We start from the raw sequence: 25,965 nt of genomic DNA, 5'->3' as shown, positions 1-25,965 counted from the left end.
TTTGGAATGTCTCTCAAATGATGGGGTTTTTAAGGATGGTTATTAGGCGTTAAGGACTTTTGTTCTCGTTTGAATCGTTATTATTATTATTATTATTATTATTATTATTATTATTATTATTATTATTATATGTCCTTCTAACCTGGTTTTGTGGCAGACGTAAAGGAGATCCCGTTTTGCCTTTTCCAAGCTGGTGCGCTAAAAGGGCAATGCCATCCGGGCTCGAAACAAGTCAGTAGTGGTGAGCTACTCCATTCCCACTTCCCTCTCTTCAGTATAGCTGTCCAGCCTCTCTGTAACTACTACTTTGTGCAAATGTTGGGTTTTCTATTAGTTCTACCTTCAGATCCTCGTACTTTATTATCAAGATTTCAATATCTACTCCTTTTCCCCGTCTCAAGTGCTAATGGCCGACAGAGCCCTGATGCTTGGTTTAACTGCCTGAATTTCATTAAATCAAATCAGCCGGTGAGGTAGAAGCTTCGGTTTTCAAGAGCATCAGGAAATATAAATATGATGACAATATAAAACATGAATTATATGCAGAGAGAGAGAGAGAGAGAGAGAGAGAGAGAGAGAAGGTTGGGGGTGATAATGAAGAGAAAATCTGTACTGCAATGTCACGTGAAACATCTGTTCATGAATTGATGCAAATATATGAAGTCCCACACTGCAGACTTGTGGCTCAGCTTTCATATGATAATGAAAGAGCAAAATAATATTCTTCTGTAATAAAAGTAATTAATATTAAGATCAAACAGTTACAGACATTGCATTTTTCAGAATGGTCAGGTTACTACTATTGTTAGCCCTTTTCAGAATGGTCAGGTTACTACTATTGTTAGCCCTTATGGTCAGGTTACTACTATTGTTAGCAAGGGCGAATAGTAGGTATTAAACTAGTCATACGCTTGCATGTTTCCTAGAGAGATTTTTCGGTATAAATCGAAATCACCCATTTTGCCAAGGTGTACACCTCATATTTCGCTTTCCACAGACCATTCATGGAAATTGCAACCTCGATAGTCTGCTGGTTTGATCGGCTCATTATGCCTTTCGCTTCGAGATGGGAAAATTTTATGCCCTCGTGGGTGATTCCTTGGTTCCTTAACCCTCCTCGTTTTAAGGAGGTGGTTCACTTTGGTTTCAAAATGTCCGTTAATAGTCCTTATTCTGCAATGGGATAGCTCAGTATGGTGAGCTATTTCTGTTCCAACCTCTTTAACGGAAACGATATCTTAAATCATCGTTATATAATTTTACGGTCGCTTTTTTTGTCACAAAGAGAAAATTAAAGTCCTTCGTCAGTGGTCTTTTTAAATTCTGAAAGAGAATGAATGAACGCTTGGCTAATAAGGAACTCAGTTCAGCACATGAATTAGATAACAAATGTAGATTTACTTTTACGACAAAAACAAATGTGGCTTTAAGTAATAAAGCTTCTTTTGCCATTTAATTATGCTTAAAGTAGCACTGTTGATACATTTTGAAAGAAAGCTGGAAGTCTAATTGTTTCCTCTAACACAGGTAGGTCTTAAATAAGACAATGATCACTGTGAAATTCAAACATTACTCTCAACATCTCGTCAGACTCCCCTGCATATATTTCATTTATGAAATTAGGCTGTAAAGCCAAGCAATGGGACACTTTCCGTCACATACTGCATCATTCACCCTTAGGTTGCAAGCACTCTTGCTTCTTGAATGTTGAGGCCCCTTCTTCCCAATACTCTTACATTCCATACTGGAGGCATGGGGGCAACAGCCCATATTCTGCATTTAATTGCAAATAAAGAAAAAACATACACACACATATATATATATATATATATATATATATATATATATATATATATATATATATGATGCCATAGGAAAAGTTAAGTAAAAGAGTGTCAAGTATTTTCATGTAATCAACACATCTTCAGGGCACAAACATGTGCCCCGAAGACGTGTTAATTACACGTAAGTACTTGACACTCTTGTCATTTTCCTTTTAAGCTTTTCCTGTAGCTTCAACAGAGAGGGGAGGAAAGTCACAGATATTAACATCTGAGTATTATTGAAGCTCTATATATATATATATATATATATATATATATATATATATATATATATATATATATATATATATATATATAAAAAAAATAGAAAAGTCACAGATGTGCACATTAAACCGAACGTCATACCTACTAATCCTTTTACAGTTCGATGTTTTTACCTCTGGCTGCCCTAGGTATAATCTGAGAACTTACATGGGATCAACATTAAAGTTGTTGAGGGTCTGAACTGATTGTAATAGTAGGTTAGTTATCACACTGGAGTGAAATTCAAGTCCTGAATCCTCTATCTGTGACCATACAAAAATTGCAAGCATAACATCGAACTGGTATTCCCCAAAAATAAAGACCCAGAGTGTGTATGTATGTATGTATGTATGTATGTATGTGTATGTATTATATGTATGTATGTATGTAGGTACAGTATATATATAGTTATATATATATACACAAATAATATATAATATATATATATATATATATATATATATATATATATATATATATATATATATATATATATTATCAAGGATATACATCCCTCCCTCTGTAGATTTCCGTGCATCATTTAATTTTGAAATAATCTGCTATTCATTTGACTGTCGTTCCGGGAAAATTGGCGGGCGACGGACAGAAACAAGCATAGTTTGAACTAGATCAGGGCTGTTAGTACCAGTGTGAAGCTGTGTGGGGAACACCCCCACCATTGCCTGATCCTGCGAAACAATAGGCACTCCCTTTTTCACCCCCATCACGCGATGGGGAAGCATTTAGGTATGGGGAAGGTCAAATAGGCCTATTAAAGCTAGGGGCCTGGTAGGATTTTAATCTTAAAGCACCTAACTCTAAGTATGCTTTTCCTCTGCCCTCTTTGCTGGTTCTCTTGATATATTTGCAGGGATATCGGACTAACGCTGAGGCCCCTACAAGACGCAGCTGACTTTGGAAAGCAGAAGCTTTCTCATCTCAGTACCAGGCGGATCTATCGCCCCTCTTCTCCGTTTACGCTGGTCGAAACTACCGTCGACGGACAGCCGAGACGACTGTTGGCGCCGCAATTATCAGACAAGGTTCGTCCATCGTAAATAGTCAGTAAACCAGCCCTTCCCCCTTTTACTTAAACTCCGTAAATTCCATTTCTTTAACTTTAATTCCTTCCTCCACAAAGCAATCTTCCCTTGTAAGAGTCCTGCCCGGCCTCCCATATATCTCGCCATTAATGTGCCTTGAATGTCAATAGAGATCCCGTGATAATCATCCAGTTATCCCTAGAAATTCATTTCTCGCTATGATGTGGTTCGGATTCCACAATAAGCTGTAGGTCCCGTTGCTATGTAACCAAATGGTTCTTAGCCACGTAAAATAAGTCTAATCCTTCGGGCCAGCCCTAGGAGAGCTGTTAATCAGCTCAGTGGTCTGGTAAAACTAAGGTATACTTACTTTACTCTCCCAGTGCAACTTAAGGGCAAATTTAGGTTAAGCAATACCAGTGTTAAATTTACTCTTTGTGTGAGTGCGATCACGTGTTCAGTGTTAAGCTCACGCAGCTACGATTCCCATATTGTGCTACGTGATTTCATCATAATTATCTGCTGGGCTACGTAGTGGTTAATATTTAATTGTGTAAAGTATCCCCATTTATAAGGGGGATTCCATTTCCTTCTGTGAGCCTCCATTGTTAATCTGGGACCCCATTATTCAGCCTGCCACCCCACAATCCTGAATATTCCTGGTCACAGTCGATATCAAGTCCGTTGTGGCCCGAAATTGTTTATATGAATTATTTTCCCATCCTGGAGTTCCATCGTTTGCATCATCTGAGACTATTTCGTGTAATCGTGGCATGACTAACTATTATTATTATCATTGGACTGATTGTATCGAAATTGGACCCCCTTATTACTCAGCTTGTGTGTTGCCAATCGTTACATTATTGTTCCATGTATCCAATTAATGAGTCTGCCCATCAGTTATCATGGTGTTTTGTTGTCTCCTGGTTTCCTTGCTAAATCTATGTAAATAAAATCCTGTAAATTGTAAAAGAATTCTAATTCCCAAATGGCGACCTTCTCATTCACTTGTAATCCAGGGAAAATCTGAGGTAAGTTTTCAAATAACTTTTCCTTTTGCTCATAAGCTGGGCTTTCTTGGTTTAGTGGCAGCATCAATATAAACCTTGTTTCAATTTCTCCCCAACCAAGACGTCCAGTTTATGACAAATATATATATATATATATATATATATATATATATATATATATATATATATATATATATATATATTTTCTTTTTCCTTAAAATTCTAATTGGGAGGTAAATATTTATAATACTCACCAACATAAAGGATTAAATTACAACCTGACCACAATGAATCAATATTATATTTCCAATATAATGCTGCAATTACACTGGTTACCCAAGATAGTGATTACCGAAAAATTATTGTTATCCATTTTTTCACTTTACATACTCTTAAACAAGCCTTTCCATGAAGTATCCAACCTTACGCTATTTTCGTATATTTGTTTTCCTTTCTGAAATGCGAGGATTTCCATCAAATCCTCTCATTTGAAGACAACAAAACATGTTTTCAAGTTAAAAAACTGATAATGTTCGTTAAACTGAGCCTATGCATTTATCATAAACGATGCCTAACAATTAGATATAAACAATTATAGCAAAAGAAAAAAACACAATCAACAGAGTACTCATGACCTTATCAAAGTACTTGAGACTGCTGAAGACCCTACTGCACTTATCAGCACCTACAATGAATTACAGGTACACAAGGACTCGACAGACTTCACGTACCCTGATGAACACTTCACACACAAACAACTACTATGAGATTCAGGGCCTCTGTAACACTGTTTTTTCGAAATAGCTTTTTATCTATGCATTTCATAAATATAACGCTTATTCAGAATACACATTATATCTACACAAATTTTGACTATATTCTGCATTACGTAGGTTGAATAAATTTGGTACTTATAATGTAAAAGTGACTTTTTTTGAAGACGGGCCAACTTACTCAGAGAAAAGGTTTCGAACGCACTCGTTACGTAACTTATGACAGCATTTCTTCCCTCTTTCTCGGTGGATGATTGGCTATACGTAACGAAGGCTAGACCTCTGGCAACAATGACAAAAATTTAAATACAAGCAAAGCAGTACACCTTTATGAACTCTGAAACCTCTCCACTGATAATTGTCATAATGAACAAACCAACAAAATATGTTAATAAATACAAAAACACTTCGATTATTAGTCTAACTCCCAAAATAAGTTTCCTAAGAAATTACAGTCTACTCTATAGGTCACAATCAGATTGACAAGATGTAGGGAATAGTTGGTAATTTTCAAAACCATAGTAGACAAGCTTGATTTGGTAACTGCTATATCCAATGTCAAGCAATTTTTATTTATTGGCCATCTACCTATTTACTGAAAAAAAATAGCCGTTACCGTATTTTAGCTTTAAACCTTCACCAATAATTACCGTCAGAATGATGACTTCATGAGGCTCCACCCACTTTGGCCTCGTTATAATTCAGGATAACACTGAAGGCTATCTTGGGCATTGTTGGATTAAAAATTTAACTTCTGGCTATAAAACTCATTTCTCAGTAGTTGTAAGAAGTGCTAAATGATCCTCAAGGATCCCAGCAGTTGGCCTAAACGTTTAATTCATGTATATTACTGCTATTACTACTGTTGCGGCACTACTGCTACAGTAGTATTACTACGCTAGCACAGATACCCCACCCACATCTATGTATCGTTCCGCCATTCATAAAGTCTTTGTCATGTTTTTTCACTGTGCAATAAGCCATGGCCTCCTCAGAAATTAAGTTTAACATTAGATGATAGGTTATTTCATTAAGCTAACAAATTATGGCAACTGGGTATGTTATTGCCGATGTTGAAGCTAAAGATAAAGAAAAACAATTATATCGGATGGTCCGTTGGTCTGCTGGAGATTTTAGCACATACAAGCTTGTATTTACTTTGGATAAAAATCTTATTTTAACAAAAATAGTTATATAAAGACTGTTTACATACAATCTCTCTCTTTCTCTCTCTCTTGTTGGCATAGTGAATAGTTAATGGAAATGCTCAAAATCCTGAATGACATTACAAATATTATAATCACGTTACGCTAAATACAAATCAAACCATAAACATTGGATTTAAACTAGAAACTGAATAATTACCTATTCAGGCTATAGTAAGTATGGCCACGGGCTTTCTCTTGACTGTATGAAATTGCAAGTCGTAAGAAAAATGCAGTTTTGCAACCACGGGGACAATTCCAAATCCTGTTAGCCATTCTTGACTGCTATGGGTTTCAGAGCCGATGGAACAAGGTGAATGAGTTTGTCTGGTGGATGGGCGGGGCAACATTTCGTCAAACGGTGTTTACCTTGCTTACGTAATAAATGTTTTTCGACTCTTGGCTCGTAATCACTGGCCGTGGCGTCAGATAGATAATTTTTACTCTATAAAAATTAAAACTATCGGGTTTAGGTTATTGATAATGCTGACAAAATTCGTGTGTGGTTGTAAAATATACATATGTCAACTTTCAGCCACACCCGATGTTTTGATAAGGAGCAAAGTCCAAAAAACCGTGTTACAGAGGGCCTGAATCTCATAGTAGCATTCCAGTCCACTAACGTCGTAGAGATTACTAAAATTACCGATTTTTTTCATACAAAAATCACTTGAATAAAACAAAATTGCATAACACTGCCACCAAGAAATTGTTGCACTGGAGTTCACTAACCGTAGACTATCAGTAATATAAGGAGAATAAAAGGGTACGGAAACATCTATACTGTGTATCAGTTACAGTATTCTTTGCTCCGTGTTGGCCTTCACTATGAGAATCTCATCAAAGACTTTCCTACAGAAGAGTTCAATGTGAAAAATAGTTAAGATAAAAGACTACCTAGACATATGGCACCATCTCTTTATGAAGTAGACATTACATTCTTCTCTCACTATTAAAAATAAGCTTGCAAGTCAAACTTTTATCTTCTATTTTTCAAAATGAGAATAACTATCGGATGATGAAATCAATATATGACATTTTAACAGAAGAATAACTATCAGATGATAAATTCAATATATGACTTTGTTGCTTATATAGGCTATGAAAAAGAAAATGTTATTATCTTTGTATGCGTTGCAGCAAATGTTCAGTAATTTTACTCCAAACACTAATACCCATATACAGAAAAGCGCTACTGGTAACTAAACAGAATCCCATATTAACACTCAGTAAAATAAGGAGTACGGGTTTTCCAGCACTAGAACTTTTTGGCCTCTAATGTTCCAGGGAAAAATCTATTAATGAGCACATGTTCAAAGTGCCACCTCTCGAAAACACTTCTCTATCTTGGAGCACAGATTCTCTGCCACTTCTGGCTGAAGCTTAGCTTCGTTATACTCAAAGATGACGGTGAATATGCTTCTGAAAGTGTGGCTGTTAACAAGAACAGGATAGGGAACCTCGTGGAACGTGGAACCGCGAACCACATTGGTGATCCTAACGTGATCTCCTCCCTCAGTAACTAGGCGAGATACATCACCCATGTTGGAGGTGATGTAATCACAGCATGTGTGGTCCTTGGAATGAGACAAGTCTTTGCAAAAGAACGCGGAATAAGCTTTCTCTGCAAACATTCTACCTGAAAACACATAATCTTTCATGCCTTCTCCAAGGGCTTTAGCATAGTCCCAAAATTTGTGACGAACATTCCTAGGCGTGTCCGAAAATAGCATGAGAGGGTAGCCCATATGTAACCCCAGGGGTACCGAAGGCTTTGGTTTCCAAAACCGACGGAAATTTACAGTATGGAAGTTTTTGATTAGGTATGAATCCTGAACGACACCATATTCAACCAAGATATCAACAAGCGCCATGTTTACAACTGCCGTGAACACCGATCCAACTGTTACTTTTTCCTGCTTACACCTCTGGATAAATTTCGAGGTGACATCTTGATCAAGGACTCTCACAATGCTGGAGGTGCGCTTCTCTTTGACAGAGGGAGAGAAACCTTTGATGATAAATGGCGTGTGTTCATACTGGAGGAGGCCATCTTCTATCTCTCTTTTTAATTTGGGGTTTTCTTCTAGTACAGTTTTTTGCTCCATGATCAGTCTCATAGTTTCTTCGTCCGATGCAAAATGTCCCAACGATTCTTGGTCATTGATGGGTTTCTCAGAAATGACATCATTCAGCAAGGAAATGAAGAATCCCATAATATTCATGTTACTCGTCCCGTCCGTCATTCCGTGATGCAGGCCAAAGAGTATGTGGCTCTTGAAGGAAAATGATGGCTCTAGGTCATTAGTGTCATTGGCAATGTCTGGGGAATCATAAACTAAACGAGCACAGAAAAGCGGCCCAGTTTCACTCTTGTAAGAATGATTGCGCAGTGACTCTCTCACTTCCTCTAGCTGCAAACCCCGATGAACCTGAAAAGGGTAAAATGATTGATGTACTGCAGCATTAGCTGCTTAGCACTATTACTGACTTTTATAATTACGTAATTAGATGTGGCATATTTCTTCTCAATCAAGTGAATTCTTTTCTCTAATAGGACATACTGTGTTGACGTGAATACAAACAAATAATTTGAAAGCAATTTTCCTGCTGTGTTGGAAAGAAATCAATCTTGCTTTGCACCTCTTAGAAGAGTTTTCCTATAAGTATACAAATTCACTTTACATTTGCATTATATGGTCATTAACTAGAAAGTCTGGCTATCCATGGGGAAAAGAAAAATACATTAATTTGCATAACATCTGGTAATGAAGAGGAACAGATGATTAGCTTTACACCGTACGAGGTGTGATCATAAAGTATCAGGACTGGTGCTATAAAAAGAAAACTACAACACGTACCGTTTTAGCATTTATTTTCCTTCGAAGTAGTCCCTTTCGGAAGCCACACACTTTATCGAGCTTTGTTTCCATTAATGGAAACATTCCTGGAACTCGTTTTCTGGGATAATCAGCAGCTGCCTCGTCGCATTCACTTGGGTCTCCTCGGTGTTTTGAAATCTTCTTCCTCTCAGTGGGATTTGATTTTTGGAAAGAGGAAAAAGTCGCAAGGGGCAAGATCTGGGGAATACGGTGGCTGTTGCGCTTGGCCAAAAACTGCTGCACAAGCTGCGCTGAATGGGCAAGTGCGTTATCATGGTGCAACTGCCACTCACCAGACTCGTGCAGTTCTGGCCTTTTCCGACGGACGAATAGCACCCAGCAAATGCCGCAACACGTCACAGCAGTATTCCCTGGTTACTGTCTGACCTGATGTAGCATACTCATGATGAACAATTACCTTGTAGTCGAAAAAAATTATATTTTGCTCAGTTCTGCTGGCTGAGGGTTTCCCAGAACGCTCGCCACTATCGACATTTTGTCAGCCATCTTGAAAATGTCTGAACCACTCGTACACTCGTGTGCGGCTCATACACTCCATACACTTTTTGCAACTTTGCGTAGGCCTGTTCGCAGGTATCGCCAAGCTTTTAGCAAAATTTGATGCAGATTCTCTGCTCAACTTTCTCCATCATAGTCAATGCTACGGCCACACACTACACACATTCATTCCAAGGATTGCTGTAAAGAGCGGAAGTGAGCAAGGACGCTAAAAACTTAGTGTGCATGCACAGCAGAGGTCAAGGTCAATGTGTGCCAAGTGGCCTCATTCTGCATATTTTAGCTACTTTACTATAACAACAGTCCCGATACTTTATGATCACGCCTCGTATTTCCTTATTGCTTTGGAAAAGTTCCACTAGAGTTTTAAAGCTGCATTTCGGTTCCTTGCTGCTGCTGCTGACCACCCAACTCAACGTACTAACAGTAAGTAATTCATTCATGTTATATAAAAGTCCTGGGGTCAAGCTTAACTTATGCAAGAATAACATGTTACTTACTTTAAAATCAATCTCTGGGTTTGTAGCCCTTCTGAACCACACATCGTCCTCATAGGTACCATAACATACGTTCAGACTTGGAACCTTTCTATGAGAAAAAAGGTCAATAAAACGTTTCTAAGCCCCGGAAGTAATTAGAATTAGTCTCCTTTTACGAAATTTTACAATTTATCTTCGTTATTGGAAGCCATTTTGCAATTTCCACAATTCCTCAGTATAAAAACAAAACAAAGAAAAACTACTTGCACCAGCAAAAACCAAGGAAGTATTATGAAGGGACTCAAGAACAGGTCTTACCTGTACAGGTGAGCAACAGCCCTCCTGACATGCTCTTCTTGCAATGGCTCTGCGCTGCTCAGATCCAGCTGGTACCAGATCAAGACACAGTCATCTTGATGGTATAACTCCATTTCCTTCTCAGAATCGGAAGCCTTCCGGAGCCATTCGCCCGTGAAGATACGTTCATCCCTTTGGACATAAGGCAATGATATATACAACTGCACGCACACTATTATTAACACTATTAGCTGAAACCATCAAATTTTTAAGGGGAAAAACGTGATCTTGTGCTTCACAACAATGAGGAAAAATTAGACACTGAACTTAGCAGTCGATATTTAAGATGAAAAGACAACCTTGAACTCAAACAAAACATGACACAAATGTGACACTGAACTCCCATAAAATTATACCCGCGACAAAACACGGAATCATCTACTCACATAAAATGATAAACAAGAAACAAAACCCTATCCTAACCGGAATAAAATAAAGAATGACAAAAACACAACCCTTAACTTCATGATGAGAAACACCAAAAATCTAAATTTGAACTTCCTATTAAACAGAAATGACAAAAACAATCTAGTAATATTTGGAATACCTGAGAACGTGAAGAGTGAAACGAACGTGGCAATTCGGGAAGAGAGAACTAGGCATGATGCACCGATGATTAATCAAATGTACAATGAGATTGGATTAATTTGCTATGATACAGATAGTGGCCATCTTAAACGAATTGGTCAATATACACAACAGCAAACAGGAGGGGTTAAGCCCAGACCAATTTCTATAACGCTGAGGCCGAGATTGAAGGAGCGAATCCTTAGGAATGCATATAAACTGAGGGACGTAGACAGTGAAGTCTTCAAGAAAGTGAATTAGACCATGACATGACGAGACAAGAAAGCCAAAAGAACTGGGAGCTACGAAAGGAAGCAAGAGAAAGGAATGGAAAAGAAGCTAATTCAGGAGGTTTTTTCGAAGCAAATTCAGGGAGTTTTTTCGTGGTGAAAAGATATCAACAGGAGAGAGACAGCCTGAAACTACACAAGAGAGAAGGGCCAAAGGTATCCGAAGGGATGGAGTAAGACCTACTTCATATTCCATATGTATTGTAAATAAGTTTAATAGAGCATTACTAATGTTGATGAATATACTGATGATAAAATCAACAAATTGACTCAGGGTGGAAGGAAAGGCTTTTGTCTACATATCACTGCCAAGGGTCGTCGAAAAACATGCACTCTCTTGATACCCAGGATCCCTGTTACGCACACACACACACACACACACACACACACACACACACACACACACACATATATATATATATATATATATATATATATATATATATATATATATATATATTAATTATTTGACATGTCAAAGAACGAAAAAATCCAATTTATTACTTTTCTCCATTACACTGACTTTTAACCTATTTTGATACTTCTATTTTTCTGACTCTGAGTCAAAACCGAGTATATACAACTTATTAATTTACTACGTGAGTCCTATAGAAAAATTTTTAATGGAAGGATTAGAGTCCTATATAAAAATTTTTAATGGAAGGATTAATTAAAGTGAAGAAAATGTGAAGAATTACGGATGGGGAACTGTCCTCCTGACAGTAATATGTAATGCCAGTAACGCTAAGTGATGTGAAGTCACAAATACGAAAAGGTGCAAAAGGAGATTTTAAATTCACCCTCCGAAGCCTCCACCAACCACAACTACACACACATGACACCAGTGGTGTATTCCTGTCGTAAATAAAAGCAGCAACTTGACAGACTGCTGGATTAATTAGCATCAGAAACGGTATTTCATCAACAATCTGTTATCTTCTCATCGCATGGATTACTTCCCTCAATTCGATATTGTTCTCGAAGACACCACATACTCATGGCAATGGAATACTCAAAGAAAATAATTCGATAGTAACAGCAACTACCTGTCAAAGGGATAATGGAAGGGTCAACCGAGTTAAGTAATATATATATATATATATATATATATATATATATATATATATATATATATATATATATATATATATATATATATATATATATATATATATATATATATATATATATATATATATATATATATATGTATATATGTATATATATATATATATATATATATATATATATATATATAGAGAGAGAGAGAGAGAGAGAGAGAGAGAGAGAGAGAGAGAGAGAGAATGAGAGAGACATTTATTCCAAAAAGTAATGGAGAGAGAGAGAGAGAGAGAGAGAGAGAGAGAGAGAGAGACAAAAAATATAGCCACGTCACGATAGAAAGGTTATTAATTACTTTAACTATAAGAATATAGTGTTTCAAACGTTAGTGTAGTATGCGTTAAACAGAAAAATTTATTTAATAAATATTACTGTCATTTGGTAAACATGCTTTGAGTGTTTAGCGACTTTGTTTCACAGGCAGCGTTGTCAACAGCTTAGTGTTGGCTCTACACTGGGGCATTAGCCGCTACTTCGTGGAGCTGCCAGTTGTCTCCTTATCCTTACCTCTCCGTGAAATGTACCACACCAGTGATTGCCGAAAAAGATACTAAGTTATGGTACTGGAGTAAAATTTACTGCGTAGATAACATCACTTCTAACAATCAGACAACAGCGAGTCAACAGTGAATCTGGAGGCATATTAGGATGGGAACCAGTAATAATCTGAGTCCTACGGAGTCCTACTGTTCATTAATTATATTGACGATGTCCCAGAAGTAATTGAAAATAACAGTGCAATATATTTATATGCTGACGACACCAAGGTTTTCCGTATAATCCATATCACATCTGACTGTATGAAGTTACAAGAAGACCTGGAGACAATGATGATATAGACTGAAAAATGAAAGCTGAACGTCCATCACCCAAATGCAAATACAAGAGAATACGAATAAACTACTAAGGGATTCAGAGCCAATGAAACACGGTTTTTCGGCAACACCTTTTTATCAAAGGATCGGATAAAGGTAAAAGTTGGGAAGTGTATATTTTGTAACCCTACCTAGTTTTTGCAAGTAATATTTAGTACCGAAGTTCGATAGTTTTGATATTTATAGAGTAAAATGAAGGCGCCGATGCCGGAACCGAGAAAATCACAGACAAGGATCCTAAAACCATTCGTGACGTAAACAAAATATGACGTCATGAGGCTCCGTCCATCCACCAGGTAGGCAGTATTTCACCAACAGGTGAATTCGATAATGGCCAGCAGGATATGGAATTGTCCCCGTGGTTGCAAGACTGCACTTGTGCTGCGGCTTGCCATTTTGTATAGAAGCGAGAATACCTGTGGCAAGATTTACTATAGCGTCGAAACCTGAGGTAAAACAAAACGGATTGTCTTTTTGTATTCCCGCCCTGAATAGACGCAGATCTAACAAATGAGCTATTGACTGGTTCATTATGTGGATGAATTACATACACTGAATTATTTGTAAAGTAGAAACAATATAAATATCAAGAAAATGGAAGAATTCCAAACTAACAATTTAGTCCCAATAACTGCTGCGGAAGTTGCGATGAAGCCTCCACAAAATAATAATAATAATAATCATAATCATAATAATAATAATAATAATAATAATAATAATAAAATTATTGAGAATGGTAATGCAATCAAGGGGACGATGACAAATCCTGCTCGCTATCATTGATATTGCCGAAGCCTAGGATGGGTACTAATATCAATTAGTGAATATGTCATCCGCAAGTGGGCAGAGCCACAGTGAAGAGACGTTTTCCGCATATGTAAACTTCTCTTCACTGTAGGTGGAGCCTAATGACTTCATAGGTTAACGTCACTACTGTGTTCAAAAGCCTCACCTGCGATTTTTATGGCTCTGGCATTGGAAAACCCACTTTTACTTTGATAAGTACCAGAACTATTGAACTTAGGTGCTAAATAATACTTGCAAAAATTAGGTAGGTTATAAAATATTCACTTGCCAACTTTCACCTTCCTCCGATGCTTTGATAAAAAGTTGTAGCCGAAAAAACCGCGTTTCACTGACTTTGAATCCCTTAGTAAGTAGAAAATATGGTTACTGTATGGGTGAGGATTTAACTCTAACAGACAGACAAAAGGGCATCGGTGTAATAATGGCCAATAGACTGACTTACAGACCACCTAGCAGAAAAATCAAGAGTTAATATGATCATGGGAATCATAAGGAGGATGTTCGTTAACTTGGAACGGGAGGTGTTCAAGAAATTACACGTTGCCTTAGTCCGTCTACACTAAGAATACGTAAACCACACTTAAAAATGACATTGAATCTATTGAAATCTTTCAGCGGAGAGCCACCCATCCCTAAAATGATAAACGTATGAGGAAAGATTAAGAGAACTACAATTACCAAATTTAGCTTATAGAGGGTCTAGAAAATTAAGTATACCTTAGTTTAACCAGACCACTGAGTTGATTAACAGCTCTCCTAGGGCTGGCCCGAAGGATTAGACTTATTTTACGTGGCTAAGAACCAATTGGTTACCTAGCAACGGGACCTACAGCTTACTGTGGAATCCGAACCACATTATACCGAGAAACGAATTTCTATCGCCAGACATAAATTCCTCTAATTCTTCATTGGCCGGCCGGAGAGTCGAACGCGGGCCCTGCTGAGTGCTAGCCGAGTACGATATCGACCCGGCCAACGAGGAACTTAGAGGGTCTAGAGACTAAACCATAAAAACATATATATATTTTGTGGGAAATACAATGAGGTTGGATGTGAGGCTTTTCAACAATAAACGAGGACAGTATGAAAATATATAAGAAAAGAACTAAGCTGAACATTATGGATTACTCTTTCCGCAACAGGATAGTGGATAATTGGGATAAATTCCCAGATTATGTTGCTGAATCCAAATCAGAGGAAGCATTTGAAAAAAAAACTTAAAGAATGGTATATACAAGAGCAAAATATAATTGGGAGCACTTACAAAATATGATTATTTACCAGGTGAAAACACCCACATGAATAAAGCCTAAAGATGATTAGGTTTCAAAGCCAAGCATTTGCAGAATATAATGCCCACATGCAGCTTAAAAACAAAAAAAAAATTATGATATGGTTAGGTCAAGTTTTAAGTTCCTTGCATCATTCTCATTCGTGTTATTCTACTTTCTAATGTTACAAAAAAGGTCCAGATAATTCAAAATGGCCACAACTGCTCCTTTATACACTACAACTATACAGAGCACACTCACATCAAACAGGGAACAGACTTTCCCCATAATACACACAGTACCACTTTATGTTCAATGCACAGACAATGGACCCACTGGTTAACCTACCAAGAATTCAAAGCGACATCCTTCCTTCCAAACAGATTACTTTGAATTTTCCTGATGCCTGCAGTCCTCCAGCTAGGAGTGAGTATATGTTCAAACCGAGAAACCAATACAGTTCACTGTTGCATCAAGAAACAACGAAAGCTGTAAATAATTAACAAATAAATGACGTATGAAGAGCTTAAAGGAAAAAGAGGAGCATGCTTCGGACAATGTCAACTCCTATGAGTAAACTTTTCTATCCATCACATCCAGCAAGATGTCCAGAACGCCAGGCATGGAATCATACTGGTTGGAGAAAACTTTGTTGAAGGGGGAAAATCTTGGTTAAGAAATCTGAGGTGAGGGCAGGACTACTGTAGAGCTTAAATTTCACATTGTTAGAACTATTAAGCCTAAAGCAGTCCCATACCATCGATTCTAGGCGAATTCGTCTATAACAATTCGTCTACAACAATTCGTCTACACCAGTTTGTCTACAACTACAAATCATCTACAACAGTTTACTTACATTTACATTTCTATTATTCCTATTCATCTACTGATACAAATCATCTACAAACCAGTGTTCCTAAAACCTACATGACAAAAAAATCTTAACTAGAGAGGGAGACTATTAGCATTAACTAAACAACCCATTGAAACGGAACTTCCATACTGTGTAAATTACCAGTATGGAAGTTCAGTATCTTTGTTACTTCAAAGTTTATCTTTACTGCATCTAGACTGTCTTTCCTTTTATTGTTTTTGAAAACTCTAACCCTATACAATGGCCTCTCCTCAGTATACAGACACGGAAAAAGGAAAGAGAGAGTTAGTTAATTGTGCAAACATATTCTATAAAAACAGAAAATGGAGCCACAATATATTGGAAGTGTGAACAGTATCACCAAATCAAGCGCCGTGCTCGTCTGACAACAGTGGACGATGAAGTTGTTAATGCTGTGCATGAACATAATCACACAATAGATGCCGCGGAGATTGAAGCAATGAAAACCGTTACTAGAAATCGTCAAATGGCTAAATCTACACACGACTCTCCACACTTAATAATATCTAATGTTCTTGAAGACTGCAGTGTTGCTGCTGTATCTAAACTCCTAAAGACGCAGTTTGAAAAGGACAATACGTTCTGTAAGGCAAAGAAGTAAAATGGTTCCTGCTTTACCAAGAAATTGTACCAATTGTTTTTTCCTGATGAATTTACAAAATCTCTTAAAAGATCAATTTTTGCTTTAGGATTCTGGTCAGTTTGATAAGCGTATGGAGATTTTTGCTACTAGACATCACGGCACAACCTTCAATTATTATCCCGAAGCAACTTTTGGCTTGCTGATGGTGCTCTTAAGACCGTACCTTTGTTGTTCCATCAGTTATATTCATTGCATGACTTAAAAGAAAAATCCTCATTGCCACACAAATCTGAGGAAACGTATAGACAACTTTTGCAACAAATAAAGAATATTGAACCTTCATGTGCACCATCTCTATAATGACAGATTTTGAAAGAGCCATGCAGGATGCAATGCTTAAAGAATTCCCCAGCGTGGAATTGAAGCGTTGTTTCTTTCAATTTTCCTAAGCTGTCTTTCTCTCAATTCAAAGGAACGGATTGCAAAATTTATAGGAAACAAATGCTGATTTCTCTGTGCGCCTTCGAATGCTGCCGGCAATAGTGGTTGTGCCTATTGGAAACGTAACAGAGACCTTCGAATTGTTGTGCGAGAACAATACTTTCCCTCCTGAAGCTCAAGAGATCTTAAACTGCTTCGAAGATACTTGGATCGGGCGCCTTAGCAGAAAGTATATGCGACGGCCACCTCTCCTTTCTCATGAGTTATGGAATCTATATGATGTGGTTCTACACGGTTTGCCAAGAACAAACACTGTGGGGTGACACAGAGCTTTCCACAGACAAGTCACAGCTTACCATCCAAATATTTGAAAGTTCATTAAATGTTTGAAGAACGAACAAAATTTCAGTGAAGCTCAGACTGAACGGTATCTTTCCGGGAGAGAACCCCAGGCTCCAAGAAAGCGCTACCGTGATACCTCGCAATCCATCAAAAGACTCGTGGAAAATGTTAGTACTGTATCGATAATTTCGTGGAATCGCTCAGAACCTTTCTTTTTAGATTTTCTATGGAATTTGTGTGAAATTAAAATTTAATTTTATTGAATAAATTTTCCTTTAATGAATTTGATCCATTGCATTACATGAATGTATTCTTTATGGAATAAAAAATATTAATTACTCCTTCGAAAAATCTTATTATCCTTGGGAATCTCTGAACCAAATATTTAATACAGAAAATGAGAACCAGTTAGCAACTAAGCAAAAACTTAACAAAACTTTAATGTGTGAATAAAGTTTTTTAAACTTGATCACTAAACTTAATGGAAATGAAGATATTTAAAAGGAATAAACAAAAACTGAGCAGAATTGAACCAGAACTTAGCAGATCATGAGGAAACGTACCAAAACCCAAAAGGTAATAAGAAATATAACCCAAATGAAAATTATTTTACTTATAAATGAATTACATCTGTAGATCAACTGTGTTAGTTGAATTGTATTTGCTGAGGAAGTGTTATAGATTAATTTAAATTGTAGTAGACGAATTGGTGTAGGTGAATTGTTGTTGCCGAACTGTTGTAGACGAATACCATCAACTGGCATTACAGGTAATTCTTGAGAGATTGTGCACCAAGGGGGTCAGTGCCTTTCTCCCCATATTGGACTACCATCAAAGTGCCATCACCTACTTACAATTGGGCTGAGTGACTGAGTGAGCAGACCTCACGCTTACGAACGCCAGCTCAGCGCCCTACTACTAAGACGACCTGGACCTGCTGTCCCGTTGGAACAATTAAAATAAGAAAAAAGTCTAGCTTGGCCCTTAACCCCGCCATAAAATATTAAATGAAACCCATCGATGATTTTTACGACAGCTTGAGGCCACAGACACACAAAACAAACAGCACTCTCTCCAACAAAAGATGATTCCAGAACGTAAATGTTACAAAAAAAAAAAAAAAAATCTGATCTCTTGTCATAATATGGTCAAATCAACCTTCTATATTCACCACTTGGAACCAACAGTTGTACTCACCCTTTGCTAGATTCTAGCCGAGACATCGCGACTTAAGGCGCCCTACCTGTGAAAGGAGAAAAGTAACTGATCATGAAAGGTATGCAGAAGAGCGCTCACAATGGACTGAAAAACATATACAAAAATGAGCACTCAAGAATATATTTAGTTTGTAGATTGATGGGTTCCCAACATTTCTTTAAAATGAGAACTCAGCAGTTTTCTGGGTAGTCTGGAGAGCACCACCACAATACTGGAAATTGCAAAACAGTCTAGTTAGTAACTATTTTTCTTAATCCACAAGAATTTTACATTACCTTGCACAGAATATTTACACACAGAGCTTGTACAACTTTAACAAACAGAGGTTTTACAACTAAGATTTCCGGAGAATTTATTAACAATCACCAAACTGACATACTATACACGGCAAACACAGGTAATATGTTTGCATTATTAAGACAATTTACTAAATACACTGAATGCTTTTATATTCAATAATAAGCTACAAAAATTAATTATTGTGTTAAAAAATTAAAAATTTCAGAATTTCGTAAAATGCGTCTAACAATGCCTCAAATACTCACAAAGAAAATATCTCGCATAAAAGAACCATGCATAAATGTTATGCTGCTCTCACACTGCAATGACTGCATGTGGCAGAGAATATGTTTGATCTTTGCTTATTTGCATAAATGAAAGTTTGTCAATACAAGCGATTTATCAGCAAAGCAAAACCAGTAACTCTCCTGGGAACACGTAAAAAGATTTGATAATGAAGTTTTTTCATATAAAATTTATTTTAACAAAGATTTCGCGTAAAAATTGTTGCGATTCTTTCTAACATTTACATTAAACGTCTTGTAGAGTACAGTACAGATGGACGTCTGTTAAATACTAAAGTATGCTAACCATTACATTAGGCATGCTTTGATACCAATGGCAAAGCAGTAAAAAAACCAGTGGCCCCAACAGTTCATAATAAAATTGAATAGGAAACCAAACCGAACAGCAAACAGCCGAATCTTGTGGCTTTTCTCTCTCTCTCTCTCTGGCCCAAACATTCTTAATGTGGACGAGAATGCTATTAGTTGGTTGCAATAGTTTTTTCGTTGTGCACAATGTTTCACAAACTTTTAAAAATACGGAAGCCCATTCTGAATTGTCGAGATACACATTTCAAATTATAATTTTAGAAAGCACTGCTTTGTAGTTTTAAATATTCTCTGAGGGGTTAAATATCAAGAATCAGGATGATGCAGTATAAGTGAGGATTGCCTTCGGAAATTTATCAATGTTATATTTACTGTACCTTCGACTTGTTTGCGGTCTGCACACGTTACTCAGTTGTAAAAACGCATTTTTTATATATACTCGTATAATAATTACAGCTGATAGCAGTGGAACACTGGCAACAGTGCCTGATTATGTTATCATAAGTAGATCTGGTCGACAGCGAATGAGAAGTCTTACATAGAAAGCATCATTTCTTCATTAGGCCTGCAATGAACTGATGCTCGCAAGCTCGGTTTTAGTCTCCGTGAAAAAAAAACACTTCCAGACTATAGGGAAAGCACAGTGGTGCTCCCAAGCAACAGGTTGGAAACTGCCGAGAGATGTATTAGGAATAAAGACTGGTTCGGTGTTCTGGGAGTGTTGAAAGAAGCACTGCAGAAATGTTCACATCTAGGGTGTTGGTAGTAACCAGTTGCAGACTGGGTCAGGAATCAAAAGCGAATCATAAAATTCCATAAGAATTTTTCACTGAGGTATCATCTTGCACTGAATGCTGTCAAACATGCACACACATACTTTGTACATATAAGTAATCCTTCAATTACCCGGATTAATAGAGCCAAGGGCCCAGCGGATTATGGCGAAATCTGGATAATGGCGAGTAAAAAAATCTTGGGGTGTTCCAGGGCAACTCCGTGCACTTCCTCACCTAACCCTGTCAATACCACACAACAACCATCACACTTTAAACTGAAAACTTTAAGCAAAAGGCAATTATCTACCTTTCACCAATATCTGTAACAAAATGCACACCTTTTCCCCAATATCTGTAACAAAATGCACACCTTTTCCCCAATATCTGTAACAAAATACACTACATACATAAACTTTGAAGAAAAAATGTAACCCCTTCTTTTTCTCTCTTGTAATCAACAAAGTTCAGTAGGCAGGTAGCCTATCTGTGTTTGTCCACAGCCTACCATGGTTTTATGACTATTAACATATTTTTATACAGCAGCTTTCTTATCAGCTATTACAATATTGTATTACTATACATGAGATACAAAATGTGTGTGAACCATTGACCCAGGCTAGCTTAGGTGTTACACTCACAATATCCATTCACAAAAGTCCAATAGGCTATTACAGCTATATTTATGATAAAGGTAACAGTAATGAAACTGTTATTTTACTTACAGAATCCATTTATACTATATTGCTTTCTTGATCATCATCGTAATATGTAAAAAAAAAATCGTCCCACCATTTGTAATGTTTATGTTCTCAGAATCAGCTGATTGAGCCTACTAGCAAAAGAATTAGGATAATAATTTTTTAGTTGCTAAAAGAAACATGTGTTAATGGAGTTAATACTTTAATTTTTGTACATAAATGTAAAACGGGTATACAATGGTAAATTAACATACTTTATGTTAAAGTAAAATCCCTCAAAACTGCAAAACAACGGTTTCCCAATTCGTTTGTTTACATCATACTCGATGTTGTCTATGTCAGTTCTCTGGTAAGTGGTTGTTAGTTATAAGAGATGGTTGTCAACTGTTACATACGCCACAAGTTTGGTCATCTTGTCTGAAAGCCTAGCCTATTAAATCTACTGAAAATTAAATTTGTTCTGTTTCAAATATACTGTTTGTGCAATACATTACAACGAACTGTATTTACATCTTTAGTACATATGGCATTTCTCGATGATGTTTGTTCAAAGCAAATTCAATTTCAGAACACTACTAAAAAGTTATTGGAATTAATGCGTACAAAAACAAACATACCCTACGCATAAATTACAAAAAAAAATAGTGAAGGAAAACAGTGAAGGTTTGTGTGTGCATTCTGTTACTGTATTAGGCTTCAATGTAAACATACCTCAGTTGTTGTTCTCTCTCTCTCTCTCTCTCTCTCTCTCCAAAGTGTATATCAGTACTGTACATGTCCCTTAGTAAAATATCACTGTATCATAACATAAAAACACGAAACTAAACAAACTCCAGGGAGCCCACAACACAATCGAGTGTGCACATACACGTACGTGTTACAATTTTTTTCCTTTCCTTGATTTATTGTACCATGCTTAATTACAAGTTTAGTTGACTCTAAATATGACCATCAAACATATCATGACAATACACAAGACAATATTTTATCACTGTTGATATTTCAACTCTAATCACCGTAAAAATATTCAAAATGCGAGTTTCACATGCGGGAAAGAAAAACCAAACGGGCAGTAGCAAGTTCACTGACGCCATGGAATGAGTTTGTGCATACATACATATATGTACCCTATGCACACGATTCTGTTCATCTTTTGGTTTGTGAAAATTAAACAAAAATAGAAAATACAGTAAAAACCTAAATGGCAATACTGTAGCATAAAATATAAATTAAATAGTAAAGGAGTGTGGTTTGTGTTAGACTTCGATGTAAACATCCCTCAGTTGGTGCTCTCTCTCACTCTCTCTCAAGAGGAATTTGTTTCTGGTGATAGAAATTCATTTCTCGCTATAATGTGGTTCGGATTCCACAATAAGTTGTAGGTCCCGTTGCTAGGTAACCCTTAGCCACGTAAAAATAAATCTAATCCTTCGGGCCAGCTCTAGGAGAGCTGTTAATCAGCTCAGTGGTCTGGTAAACTAACATGTACTTAACTTTTCTCTCTCTCTCTCTCTCTCTCTCTCTCTCTCTCTCTCTCTCTCTCTCTCTTTCTTTCTCTCTCTCTCTCTCTCTCTCTCTCTCTCTCCTGTATCCAAGTACTGTAACATATCCTTTAATGAATTATGAATTACTTTACCATAACCATAAAAACACATCACTAAAACTCCAGGAAGTTCACAAGGCCATCAAATGACTGCGTGCTTATGTAAATACGTGTTGCCATTTCTTTTGCCGACTCATTTACTGTACTGAATTCCATTGCGAGTTTGGATGACTCTAAGTACGCTTATCACACACATATAACAGTACACAAGAAAAAAGTATACCTTAGTTTAACCAGACCACTGAGCTGATTAACAGCTCTCCTAGGTCTGGCCCGAAGGATCAGACTTATTTTACGTGGCTAAGAACCTATTGGTTACCTAGCAAAGGGACCTACAGCTTATTGTGGAATCCGAACCACCTTATACCGAGAAATGAATTTCTATCACCAGAAATAAATTCCTCTAATTCGTCATTGGCCGGCCGGAAAATCGAACGCGGGCTCAGCAGAGCGCTACCCGAGAACGCTACCGATCCGTCCAATGAGGAAATTACAGTACACAAGAGGATATTTTATCATTGTTGATATTTCATCTCTAATTCCCGTATGAATATTTAAAATATAATTTGATCTGTAGGCAAGACAAAACCATACAGGCTGTAGCAAGTTCACAGACGCCATCGAATTGGGCGTGTGCATATGTAAGTACCCTACGCACACGATTGCATTTATCTTTTGGTCTGAAAAAATAAACAATTAGAATAAAAAATGAGAAAATACAGTAAAAATATAAACGAGAATACTATAGCATAAAATATAAATAAAAAAGTAAAGGTGTGTGTGTGTGTGTTCCTGCACTTAGGCTTGATATAAACATACTTCAGTTATTGTTCTCTCACCCCCTCCCCCCACACAGGCACCCAGCCATCCGACCCAACCTCCCACCCTGGAAACTTCTCGAGGCCTCCCCCACACCCCAAAATCCCTTTCTCCATCGGTTTTTGTGTAAGCAAGTGTTACCAACAATTTCGTGAGGCAGCACAGCATTGCCAACCATCAGGGGGCAGTTTTTTCACATTTTCTGGAATTTGTATATATGTACAGTATATCTCTGGGGCCTTGGTTGTTGGTCCGGGTATGTCAGATAATGGCGATGCCGATATTTAAAGGATTACTTTTATATATATAATTGCCTGTAGCCTATATATGTTAATACGTTTCGGATTCCTTTTTAATCTCTTTACTCTGTGGAAGATCACCCAGCAAAGTAATGGTTCTAAAATTTGGAACACATTAATATAATAATAATAATAATAATAATAATAATAATAATAATAATAATAATAATAATAATAATAATAATAATAATAATAATAATGCTTAAAAACGGGTAGATATTTCCCATCTGGTAACAGAACGCAACATTCCCAGTCACGGGCCTTGTCCACAGCAATCTCAAGTGACCTTCATTTGTGTTAAATCATGCTAATACAGCATATAGCCTATCTCTCTCACAACATACACTGATATATATATATATATATATATATATATATATGTGTGTGTGTGTGTGTGTAATACATATGAACTCTTGCACTTAATGTGAAAAATGTGCTACTCTCTCCCTCCTAAGTGAAATTTCATGAATATGGTGATAAAGCTGCCCCTTACACAATTTTTTCTGATGGGAATCGAACATACGCAGGAAATTTCTCTTTGCTATACGTTCTATTTCAACCTTGTATTTCAACTCCAGACCGATATTTACACGACATGCTACTTCAATCACATTTTTTTCAAATAATTACGATATTTGCTAACACTTTAGTCATGAATGATGGAAATTAACTGATAATGACTTTATGCTAATAATAATAATAATAATATAATAATATTATTATTATATAATAATAATAGTAATAATGAGTGAACCGCGCTAGAACAGGCAGTAACGTCAGTCACACCGTTGCGTCTTCTGTGACTATGATCTGTTTCACACTTTTTTTATAACTGAGCACACCACTGATCAAAACTTACGTTAAAACTTACCGTCAGATTTACAAAGATCTACGAGAACTTTCAAAGTTCCAAGCGAATCGAAGACCCAGACTCAACTGAGTAGATAACCATCAAGCGTAGAAGGACAAGTGTCTGCAACATTACCTGCGATTACAAAATCATTCATGCACCTTTCTCGAACCTGCTCATCTTTCTCATCGCTTTATTTTGTAGGAAACATTTTCTAACTTTTGCTCAGAACCATTTCAAGTATCCACTTTTTAGTAAAGTGCCGGTTCAGTTCAGTTTTTTTTTATGAATAACTAGACATGCATCCTTATCAGTCACGATAAAGGTTGCATACATCTTAATTTAATCTGTGACTATCAACCAACCCAAGTTACCAGAATTCTTATCTACCTTTACCTGTCACTCTGGAAAAAAAATGAAATGTACCCGAGGTAAACATAAGCTTCAATTACAATGTATCTTTGAATTTAACTTAATATGTTTAAGGGAACTACAAAAATGTCATTTCTGCTACAGCTTTTTTTTTTTAAATCGGCCCGTAAGTGGGGCCTCATGGCCTGACTATAAGCTAGCTCCCGATCACCATGACAGTCTTCATATCTAGATAAACAGGTAACAGGTAATGGAATGAAATGAAAAATGACCTTTAGCAGAAATCAGAAAAAAGTGAAACTGTAGGAAATGCATGAGGTATACTATAGGCGTGGGTTGAAACAATTCATATTAAAAGCATCAAGTTTAAAATTCTCCAAGATATGGTCAGGTCTCCCACAGGCTTATTTTGCAGTCTCTTCCTGAGAGAGTTCTGGTTGGCACCTTGGTGTCCTAATACCCATGGCTCCCCTCCAGTTGGGTGCATCTTTTCAAACTTGATGAAGAGAAAAGATGAGAGGAGACAAATAACAGTCAGTGTTTTATTCAAGGAGTCATGTGGTCGCCATTGGAATTCACATACGAGGGTGTGGAGGTGGGGGTTAATAATATACCGAGACTTATCCGGAATCTAATAGTGGACAGTACTAAAATGCGTCATATGGCGCAGTCAGAAGACCCATACATTTACCATTCACGCATACTCAGGACGTTTTACAGAAATGGTAAAAGGTAAACAAAAAGAACTACCAGACAGTTAAAGGGTTTACATTTAGGACAGTGGTTATTCTGAAGCTACCAGGGGGAAATAATTACAATACCTACTAACTAAAAAATCAGGACATGGACAAAACTGAGCACCAATGCATTGGCTGTTTTCCACAATTTT

At 37.0% G+C, this 25,965-nt stretch overlaps 2 protein-coding genes across 4 annotated transcripts in view; both read right to left on the bottom strand.

Moving 5' to 3' along the window:
• Positions 1 to 25,965, bottom strand: part of LOC136831325 (uncharacterized) — a 471,746-nt gene that overhangs the window by 367,851 nt on the left and 77,930 nt on the right. The gene's annotated exons all lie outside the window — the stretch shown is intronic.
• On the bottom strand, positions 4,424 to 24,900 carry LOC136831328 (uncharacterized). 3 transcript variants are annotated; one of them, XM_067091578.1, is made up of 6 exons: positions 24,726 to 24,792; positions 18,746 to 18,791; positions 15,636 to 15,776; positions 10,317 to 10,487; positions 10,020 to 10,107; positions 4,424 to 8,550 (listed from the first exon to the last, which is right to left on the bottom strand). In XM_067091578.1, exons 4-6 carry the CDS (start codon positions 10,427 to 10,429, stop codon positions 7,432 to 7,434), a joined length of 1,320 nt encoding a protein of 439 aa, XP_066947679.1. In that variant the 5' UTR covers positions 10,430 to 10,487; positions 15,636 to 15,776; positions 18,746 to 18,791; positions 24,726 to 24,792; the 3' UTR covers positions 4,424 to 7,431. The 3 variants fall into 3 exon arrangements, with proteins under 3 accessions (XP_066947679.1, XP_066947678.1, XP_066947677.1); XM_067091577.1 differs by lacking the exons at positions 15,636 to 15,776; positions 24,726 to 24,792 and adding an exon at positions 24,840 to 24,900; XM_067091576.1 differs by lacking the exon at positions 15,636 to 15,776 and having other exon boundaries at positions 24,726 to 24,836.

Source organism: Macrobrachium rosenbergii, chromosome 48 (assembly GCF_040412425.1).
Source record: "Macrobrachium rosenbergii isolate ZJJX-2024 chromosome 48, ASM4041242v1, whole genome shotgun sequence".
Taxonomy (NCBI): domain Eukaryota; kingdom Metazoa; phylum Arthropoda; class Malacostraca; order Decapoda; family Palaemonidae; genus Macrobrachium; species Macrobrachium rosenbergii.
Note: the sequence above shows the minus strand (reverse complement) of the source record. Positions and strands in the feature narration are given on the sequence as shown.